General features: G+C 43.4%; 1 protein-coding gene across 1 annotated transcript; it reads left to right on the top strand.

Moving 5' to 3' along the window:
* The first annotated feature begins 2,295 nt into the window (after positions 1-2,295).
* LOC128837573 (interleukin-8-like) lies at positions 2,296-5,693 on the top strand. The gene is made up of 4 exons (XM_054028794.1): positions 2,296-2,434; positions 3,369-3,504; positions 4,267-4,350; positions 4,858-5,693. The coding sequence occupies exons 1-4, from the start codon at positions 2,371-2,373 to the stop codon at positions 4,886-4,888; spliced, it is 315 nt and encodes a 104-aa protein (XP_053884769.1). The 5' UTR covers positions 2,296-2,370; the 3' UTR covers positions 4,889-5,693.
* The last annotated feature ends 4,647 nt before the right edge of the window (positions 5,694-10,340 follow it).

Here is a 10,340-nt window from a genome sequence, read left to right on the forward strand (position 1 = left end):
AGTGTTCTTAAAACTAAAATACCCACCCGGTGAAGTGAAGAAACAGATTGACAGAGCCAGAAGGGTACCCAGAAGTCACCTACTACAAGATAGACCCAACAAAGGAAGTAACAGAACTCCACTAGCTGTCACCTAGAGCCCCCAACTAAAACCTCTCCAGCGCATCATCAAGGATCTACAACCTATCCTGAAGGACGATCCCTCACTCTCACAGACCTTGGGGGACAGGCCAGTCCTCGCTTACAGACAGCCTCCCAACCTGAAGCAAATACTCACCAGCAACCACACACCACACAACAAAAACACCAACCCAGGAACCAAACCCTGCAACAAACCCCGGTGCCAACTCTGTCCACATATCTATTCAAGGGACTCCATCATAGGACCCAACCACATCAGCCACACCATCAGAGGCTCGTTCACCTGCACATCTACCAACGAGATATATGCCATCATGTGCCAGCAATGCCCCTCTGCCACGTACATTGGCCAAACTGGACAGTCTCTACGCAAAAGAAATGGACACAAATCTGACATCAGGAATCACAACATTCAAAAAACAGTAGGAGAATACTTCAATCTTCCTGGTCACTCAATAACAGACCTAAAAGTGGCAATTCTTCAACAAAAAAACTTCAAAAACAGACTCCAATGTGAAACTGCAGAACTTGAATTAATTTGCAAACTGGACACCATCAGATTAGGCCTGAATAAAGACTGGGAGTTGTTGGGTCATTACAAAACCTGAACCTAATTTCCCCAATACTCATTTCCCCCTACTGTTACTCACACCTTATTGCCAACTGTCTGAAATGGGCCACTCTCATTACCACTTCAAAAGTTATTTTTCCTCCCTTGGTATCCAGATGACAACTGAATTATCTCATTAGACTGACCTCACACTTGGTAAGACAACTAACATCTTTTCATGTATTTTTACCTGCTCCTGTATTTTCCACTCCATGCATCTGAAGAAGTGGGTTCTAGCCCATGAAAGCTTATTCCCAAATAAATTTGTTAGTCTCTAAGGTGCCACAAGGACTCCTCGTTGTTTTTGCTGATACAGATGAACACGGCTACCGCTCTGAAAAGTGTAGATTCAGTTATCCTGGCAAAAAAGTCCTCATGTCAGCATAGCTAATTTTGTTCAGGGAACCAATATAATCTACACTGACAACAGCCCTCTTTTGCCGATATAAGGTGCATCTGCACTAGAATCGTTTGGCAGCGTAGCATTGCCAGTTCAGCTATATTGGCAAACCTTTTCTAGGGCAGCGTAGGCCGTAGCTTGTAGGCCTGAGCAGACTCAAAAATGGAGGGAACCCAGAGGTGGTGTGGCCCTGTGGAACACCTTGCCACAGGCCATGCGGAGTCATCCAGGGGCAGATGCTTTCCACTTGCCCACTACTGTCTCGTTCTCTCCATTACGCCTCACACTCCTCAGAACTTGGTCCCAGGGTGACTGAGAACAAATCTGTCCATCTGATAACTGTCCATCATACCAGTAACTTTTAGACAAAGTTTACAAAAAAGAGTAATAGGGTTTTGCTTTTGACCAAGCCCTGAACATACCTTAGTATGCATGAGGAGATCCAACAGACATTGAGGACACTACATAGCACTATTGTGTTAGAGGAAAACTCCTGGTTAGGGTGGGGAGGAAAAAATGCCAGAGAATAAGACTAAGACTATATCCTACAAACAGAGGATCAAAACTCCTGGCCCCATTGAAGATGGTATGGAGTTTTCACCTTGATTTCAGGTGTTTAAAATCAATGTAAGGAGAAAAGTAGGAGCTAACTCCACATTTAGAAAGAAAAATTATAGATATTATAGCTGCGTGTGAGACAGGCCACTGGATTTAAAGCATAGTTCATTTCTACTAACCCTCCCAGCATATCCAATCAAAAAATGGTCAGGGAAAGTCACGAGTTGAATGTCTTCTTAACCAGCCACATGTTAAGATAAAGAATATAAAGGGACAGTCATATTAATAATAAAAGAATAATAATGAGTTATAGAAACCAACCAGTTATACTGAGCTAACTACACGGCGATGTTGTATATCTTTTATATTTAATTCATTCATAAGGAGCTTGATTGAAAGGATAACTAATTTCAGGCTCATCTAGGAAGGGATTTTGCCCACAGCCATGTGACTCATTTTGCAATAGCGTCTTGCACACTTTGGGAATTTCCTGACACAATCCAAACACGGTGCTGCCTCACACGCCCCGGACGGTATATAAGAGGGTTGGGTTACACAGCTCAGACATCAGAAATCTTCCGAGACAACAAGAGAGCTCACTGCTCCTTCCTAGCACGCAGAGCCAGCAGAATCAAGGAGAAAAGCTCGCCTCGCCTCTCATCATGAATGGGAAGTTGGTTGTTGCTGTCTTGGCTCTTTTCCTAACCTACGCAGCGGTGTCAGAAGGTAAGCAAAATCCTTCCTCGGGCTCAACTGACTTTGCTTAGTTATGCATGGAGAGATATTTTAGGCTTATTTTTTAAAAAGTTGAGGTCGTCTTAAAACTTTTTCAAAGGATTTTCATTTGAGAGTAGGGTGACCAGATGTTCTGATTTTATAGGGACAGTCCCAATTTTGGGGTCTTTTTCTTATATAGGCTCCTATTACCCCCCACCCCCTGTCCTGATTTTTCACATTTGCTGTCTGGTCACCCTATCTGAGAGAGCTGTAAATCAGTCACTGCTCTGAAGAGCTGCTGACACCTGGTGGAAAATTTTGAGAAATAGTCTCTTTGCTATAGAAAGTTATGCTTCTGCCTCATTTTCACTATCTGCTTTTCCCCTGGTTCTAAAGACATTTGAGTGAAGGCGGGCTCGTCTGATTACAACGTTCATCTGCGCCTCTTGCTTCTTCCCTGCATGAGGTCATCAACCTGTTTGTGACACCACGTTGCCTCAAACATAGGAAGATGCAACTTGGAGTGGGGAATAAGCAATAGGAGCACAGAACATGATCAGAGATAGTCCTCAAAACGGATGAAAAGCAAGGGACCAGATCTTATCCTCAGTTACATGATTTTAAATCTAGGCTCATCATCATTGTAACTAGATCAGAATCTGGCCAAGTAAGGGCAGGTTTAAAAAAAGAAAAACTGGTGACTTAGAATTGTCTTTAAAAAAAACCCAAACGTTATTTTGCAGCAGCATCAAGCACTCTCCATACCTTTTCATAATTAAGTTTTAGAGGTGAGAACCAAGGTAACCTTTTAGCCAAGACCCCTGTGAAAAAAACAGAGAGCAAGCATGTCTGATCAAGCAACAAGCAAAATCAAGCGCTCTGCTTCACATGTATAGATGGTGAGATATTCAGCTAACCCGACACAATTCTTGTTCTTTTCCAGGGATGAGTCTGGCAAGGATGGGGAATGAGCTCCGATGCCAGTGCATCACCTTGCATTCCAACTTCATCCGTCCCGGGAACATTCGGGACGTGAAGCTGACCCCGAGTGGACCTCACTGCCAGAACACTGAAATCATGTAAGTAGTTTTGCAAAATTCTACCTGCTGCTAAACTAGGAGACAGCTTTGCATTGTGCTTGTCCGGGAATTTTCAAAGGGGTGGGGAGCACTAGTAGGCCCACACCACCCAGGGAGACTCCATAAGAGTGATTTTTATTCTTTCTAAAGATGTTATTTTAGGTATTGCACTTTGCTTTTCATAGTGTCCAGCATCTCTGGGATGGAAATACAAATCCCCATGGGCATTATCTATAGAGTGCTAGAACCTGCATTGGAAGGGCAGGAAAAATTATTAATCCCCAATACAACCTTTCAACCCAATTCCTCCAGTCCTTCTGCAGGCAAGACTCCCACTGAAAATTCTCCGCTGAGTACATAAGTGGTTTCCCTGATGGAGGAATGCAGGATTCAGCCCTTTATGTAAAAAGCAATACCAATGCAGACAAAGACATTTTATATATATACACACATGTACAGAGAGAAAGAGAGATACCAGGCAATATTAAAAAAAATGAAGTCATATATATATATAGAGAGAGAGAGGGAGGGAGGTTTTGTTTGTTTGTTTTTGCATACCTGGAACATTTTAAAGCAAACAAGTGATGTAGGGCCAGATCCTCCGCTAGTATAAATTGGTGTAGCTCTCTAGTGAAGTCAATGGAACTATGTCAATTGACACCAGCCGTGCCTGTATTTTAAAAGGTTGAAAGATACCCTGATGAGAGTTCACAGAGTCCACCAAGTCGATAGATACCTGACCTTTGTTTTCCTTCTTTGCAGCGCTACTCTTAAGGATGGCAGAGAAGTGTGTTTGGATCCCACTGCTCAATGGGTGAAGATCATCATTAAAGCAATTTTGGACAAGTAAGTCATTCATTCTCAGAACAATTTCATGAAAAATTATTTTAAAAGAATAACTAGGTGGTTCCTTAGCACAAGCTGCTTAAGAGTTACCTCTTCTCAGGGCAAAGTAATCTTTCCCAAAACTTGTCTCTCTCAATCCAGTAAATAATCACCATATCCTACCTTAAAGGTGGCCTAGTGGTTAGATTATGGAACCAGGTTCTTCCTGTTCCCTGCTGTGCCCCAGACTTCCTGTGTGAGCTTGGGGAAGTCATTGATAATGGCCACATATACTAGGCAGCTGCAACGTCTTCTGGAGACAATTGGACTCACATGTGCTCAGTGCGTCTGAAAAACCAGGGTGGTCCACCGCCAGATTTTCCTCTGGTGTGAACCACGAGTAACTATGTCAAAGTTAATGAAGTTTCACTGATATGGTTGAGAGCAGGCTAAGAGTTCTCATGTTCTATCTAGTAATTGTTCCATGAACAGGTTTCTAAACTATTCCTTTTCTCCCCCTCTTTACAGAGCTCAAGCCAATGGTGAGGCAAAACGCTGAGAGAAGCCAAAGAAGAAAAATCACTGATGTTTCCCCTTGAAGGAAACATCTCTGTGAAAATGCCAGTCCATCTGCAAGCAGCCCACCTCCATCTGTTAGCATGTTTTCAGGCAGACTCCAGCTAGCAGTATCTATTTTCTATTTATGTATTTATTTATTGAGGCGCATCATTTTAAGAAAGATTTTTTTTTTTTAAAAGGCTCAGTTGTCCATGGGATATGCCACTTTCTGAAGGTGAAAACACTGGATAGGGAAAAGTGATTTGCTGAGGGAAATGAAGACCCTTTGGAAACCACTTCAGCTGAACAGGGTTGTATGAGTGCAATGCACTTGCAGCGCAGCTGTATTTATTCTAAGCCTTGCTCTTCCGCTGTGAGAGCAGTAAACTGGCAACAGTTACCCCTCCCCTGCACTGGTATGTTGCATCAACAGCACCATGAGTCATAGCCAGCCTGAGGCTAGCTACTGACTGGGGTTTTGTGGCTTTCCGAAATGAAGCAGCCAAAGTGCTGTTATTTGGGGAGCATTAGTTATTGTGCTATAGCACATCAATGTCTTTATATCTCGCTCTCTATTTAAAAAGTTAATATTTGAGTAGAAAAAACCCCTCAAACTTTATTTATTTAAGTGATTTTGATTCATCTGGATTTTTTCTAATATGCTAATTCCGTATGAAGATAGAATATTTCATGTTCCTGCTGTTGTGTGTGTTAGGATTTTGTTATGTTAATTATTTTATTTATTTTGTTCGATGAATGGAAAAATGTTGAGGCTCATGTTGCAATTTTCTCATTCCTGTGAATGTTGGAATTCAATCATTTTTACATTAAACTATATGCTTAAAAAAATGATGTGTTCTGTTTCTTAGTTGTTGGCACTTGGCTCGATCTTTGTCATCAGAAAAGGTCAGGGTATAAAAATATCAAGGTTTAAAAAAAGACCTAGATAAATTCCTGGAGGATCGGTCCATCAATGGCTATTAGCCAGGATGGGCAGGGATGGTGTCCCTAGCCTCTGTTTGCCAGAAGATGGGAATGGGCAACAGGGGACGGATCACTTGATGATTACCTGTTCTATTCATTCCCTCTGGGGCACCTGGCTTTGGCCACTGTTGGAAGACAGGATACTGGGCTAGATGGACCTTTGGTCTGATGCAGTATGACCGTTCTTATGTATTGCTACCCAGTTTCCAAACTCAGGTAGAGCTCAACTGCAGATATGCAGCAGGTGGAAGTAACCCACTTAGGGTTAAGTTGGCATTTCTCAAAATGATGGCCAAATGCAAGCTCAATGAGCAGAGGGTAGCAGAATCCACGGGACCTGGTCTGAGGCACATAGGGGACTCTGTTGGTTCAATGCCATGCACACTCCTAACTTTCTTCTCTGGGTGCTCCATGGGGTTTGGTCTCCACAGTTCTGAAAGGCATGAATTAATGTTGGGGCTGTGGGGATGGCTGCTCTTTATAGCAGTGGCTTTCAACCTTTCAAGACTACTGTACGCCTTTCAGGAGTCTGATTTGTCCTGTATTCCCCAAGTTTCACCTCACTTAAAAACTACTTGCTTACAAAATCAGACATAAAAATCCAAGGGTCACAGCCACACTGTTACTGACACATTGCTTATTGTGTCATTTTACTACACAATTATAAAATCACTTGGAATATAAATATTGTGCTTACATTTCAGTGTATAGCATACAGAGCAGAATAAACAAGTGAGTATCTGTATGAAATTTTAGTTTGTACTGACGTCATTAGCGCTTTTTATGTGGCCTGTTGTAAAACTAGGCAAATATCTAGATGAGTTGATGTATCCCCTGGAAGACCTCTGCATACCCCCAGGGGTATATGTGCCCCTGGTTGAGAACCACTGCTTTATAGCATCATTTCTCCTACTGAACTCATGGGCAATCCTGTTGAGTGTAGATGAGCTCCATGAGTCAGTAAGTAGAGGATGCATTCTGGCATCAGGGTTCTGATGTGGTTCAGTGGAGCATTTGTTTTCAGACAGGCATATTGTTAGTAGTCAGAAATATTTTAGCTTTGGACTTTAGAAAACTGCAGTCTGCATATCCAAGAAACTTGCCCAGCGTTGTTGGAGTCATAGGAACAAAAGGACTATCGTGAATTAGTAACAGATGCTTTCTAATACTGGTTTTTGAGGGAACATGACTAGAATTATTTCTGAGCAGTGGTGTAGTGGTAAAAAAGGGGCTAAACACCTAAAATAACTCAATATTCTGCAAAAGAGAAGTGGGTAAACTCTATTTACCCTCAACTACGCTACTGTTTCTGACTCTGCGCCTCCTCAACTGACCGAACTCAATGTATTCAGAGGTTCTATGATCATTTTTGTACTTCCTCCAAAAGTAGTATTAAGTAGCAATAAAATTCAGAGCTACAAAGGAGTGAACAAATAATATTTAGTCCCAGCAATTCCAAGGCAGTAGCAACAGATGCTCTCAAAGAGTTTTAGTTAAGTATCATACTGGTGAGATACAATAACTGTGCAGAAATGAGCCAGCCCGCACTAACGCCTTGTATCCAGACTTAGGTGGCTGGTCCTACTTCAAAGTGAGACAAACCAAACCAGAGACTCGAACACCTCTGAACTTCAGAAAAGTCAGAAAGCCAGATGTGATGGCTACAACCTCCGTGGCCTTAATATCCTGCTGCTGCTGTGGAGGGAAACCTGGAAGATCCAGGTAATGCCAGATCCTCGGCTTCTGCCTCCTTCCCTCCCACAGACGCTGTTCCATCAAACTGTAGCCTCCACCTCCCCTTACATACCAACACACAAGGGGAATTGTACAGCTGTGCTGCATTAATGGTGCACAAACCCAACATGTCCCTGCTCCAACTTCTGCCACTCCTGCTTGAGAAGCTGCTCCTGATCTGTAGAGCCCTGCAAATCTGTGGATATTCATTTTAGATCCGTGGATATCTGCATCCGCATATCCGTGGACCGTGCTTGTAAAGTGTTATGTTCTCTCCAGTTATTTTTTGTTGCTTTTTAAAGAGCCCAGGAGCTCAAGAAGAGGAAACTGATTCAGATCTCAACTATACTGATATCAATCAGGAGCGTACCTCCACTAAGTCCGGTGGACTCAAGGTGAGATTTACAGGGGTATTGAGGCTTCTAATGGGATTTTCACATGCACCTAAGCAGATTAAGTGCCTAATTCTGTGGGTTTCAATGAGAGTTAAGCATTTAGCCTGATTAGGTGCTGTTGAAAGTCCAACTAGGCAGCTATCTTCATCTTTAGGCCCCTAAAGACCATTGTGCTGTGCCTCTTCCCGGGGATGGAGGCATCTGGGTGCTTTTGAAAATTCTATTAGGCACCTAACTGCAAAATTAGGTGCTTAGATGCCCTTAAAAAGCTGGCCCTGAGTGCTGCTGGGTAGGGAGAGTGGAGAGGTTGGCTTCACTCACTTTTCTGTCATCACACTCCCCCCTCCCAATCTGGAAGCAGCTCTGAACTGAGCTGGTGTCCGACCGCAAGTAAAAGCAGCCTAAAATCCACAGGCAGTGGCAGAAACCCTCCCTAGAGCTGCTAGGAGGCTTTCCATGGGCCACTTACCAATTCCCCAGGGATGGAACGATCTTGCTGGGAAGCCAGTCTTTTATGGCAGGTGCACACCACGTGAGTGGCACACAGCTGCCCCAGCTCAGGAGAAGATGAAGGCCACAAACTGGTGTAGGAATCAGATTCACTGTGATGCGCTTGCCCTTAGTCCCGCTTTTCTAAATGAATCCTAACAGCTGACACATACTGGCATAAAATAAACCAGCAAAAGGTATAATCCAAAAGGCAGCTGTTCAATGTACAGATCCCTGTCAGTTACAAGGGTTTGTTTGTATTGACTTACTTCAGTTATCCTAAAAGTGGGATTACTTGTGCTCCTGGTACTATGTCATAAGAGTGGAGCTTGTTTGGCATTGGGAATAAATGTAAGATTAAGGACAGGTCTACACTAGAAACTAAAGTCACTTCGGGGAATGAATTTTTTACAACATTTCTCAACTGGCAAAAGACCTAGTGTAGATTCAGTTATCCTGGCAAAGAAGTCCTCATGTCAGCATAGCTGATTTTGTTCAGGGAACCAGTATAAACTACACTGACAACAGCCCTCTTCTGCCGGTATACGGTGCATCTACACTAGGACTGTTTGGCAGTGTAGCTCTGCCAGTTCAGCTATACTGGCAAATCTTTTCTAGGGCAGCGTAGGCCTTAGCTTGTAGGCCTGAGCAGACTCAAAAATGGAGGGAACCCAGGGGTGATGTGGCCCTGTGGAACACCTTGCCGTAGGCCATGCGGAGTCATCCAGGGGCAGATGCTTTCCACTTGCCCACTACTGTCTCATTCTCTCCATTACTCCTCAGAACTTGGCCCCAGGATGGCTGGGAACAAATCTGTCCATCTGATAACCGTCCATCATACCAGTAACTTTTAGACAAAGTTTACAAAAAAGAGCAATAGGGTTTTGCTTTTGACCAAGCCCTGAACATACCTTAGTATGCATGAGGAGATCCAACAGACATTGAGGACACTACAGAGCAACGGCTTCTGGGAGCATCCCATCCAAAAATTCACATGAACACTCAGAAAAGGAATTACTTTGGGAATTACAGTCCGCAGGCCAGATTCCACCTGGCATTTACATGGGTCCATAAGGAGCTTTACAGGGACTGCTCCTTCCCCACCTCCCTGAGGATGTATGGCACCTCAAAGGGGGTGAAAAGGGGCAGGCAGGAGGCTATGGCTCCAGCCCCTCACAATGCAGCCGCCTGCAGAACTGGTAGGCCACAGCAGCACCTTATGAAGGGGATTTATAAAGCATAAATAGTCTTTGGATGACAGGAGCTCTGGGAAGTTTTCTGCCCTTTATTATGAGCTGTACCTCATGGACAAGGAATCCTCTTTGAGAGAAGAATGTGTCCCCTTGTTATGCCAGGGCTGAGGTTACGAAACAATGGATTCTTTTTGTCTTTTCCCCAAAACCAATAACATCCACCTCCATAAAGGAAGAGACACAGTGAAATCCTCAGCGTGGGAAAATCCAACACGAGATACTTAAAGCAGGGAGTATAAACAGTATTGCCGTGTTGACTCTGGCATGTCTCCAAGTCTAATTCATAGCACACATTAAGAGGCAGGTTGCCTAAATAAACATTGCAGCAGGAAATGAATGTTCTGTTGTTCAATTTGTGCTCTAATTTAGCCTTATACAAACTAAAATAACGATAAGTTATAAAGCCTGAAACGTTTAGTCCCATTCGTCTCAAAGCCCTTTCTGCAAGAGGGTGAGTCTAACCAGCTCCATTTTACACATGGGGAAACGGAATCATGCGCAAGTGAAATAACTCGCCCTAGGTTACTCAATGAGTCTGTGGAAAAATCGCTCACATTTCTTCACTCACAGTCCTTTTCCCTCTTAATGTTGCATGCAC

This window comes from Malaclemys terrapin, chromosome 5 (genome assembly GCF_027887155.1).
Source record: "Malaclemys terrapin pileata isolate rMalTer1 chromosome 5, rMalTer1.hap1, whole genome shotgun sequence".
NCBI lineage: Eukaryota > Metazoa > Chordata > Testudines > Emydidae > Malaclemys > Malaclemys terrapin.

What these genes read in the sequence shown, in the direction of transcription:
- LOC128837573 (XM_054028794.1), top strand. Translation starts at nt 2,371, where the DNA reads ATGAATGGGAAGTTGGTTGTTGCTGTCTTGGCTCTTTTCCTAACCTAC. An exon ending in TGCCAGAACACTGAAATCAT is followed by an intron (nt 3,505 to 4,266) that starts GTAAGTAGTTTT and finishes CCTTCTTTGCAG; the next exon opens with CGCTACTCTTAAGGATGGCA. An exon ending in ATTAAAGCAATTTTGGACAA is followed by an intron (nt 4,351 to 4,857) that starts GTAAGTCATTCA and finishes CCCTCTTTACAG; the next exon opens with AGCTCAAGCCAATGGTGAGG.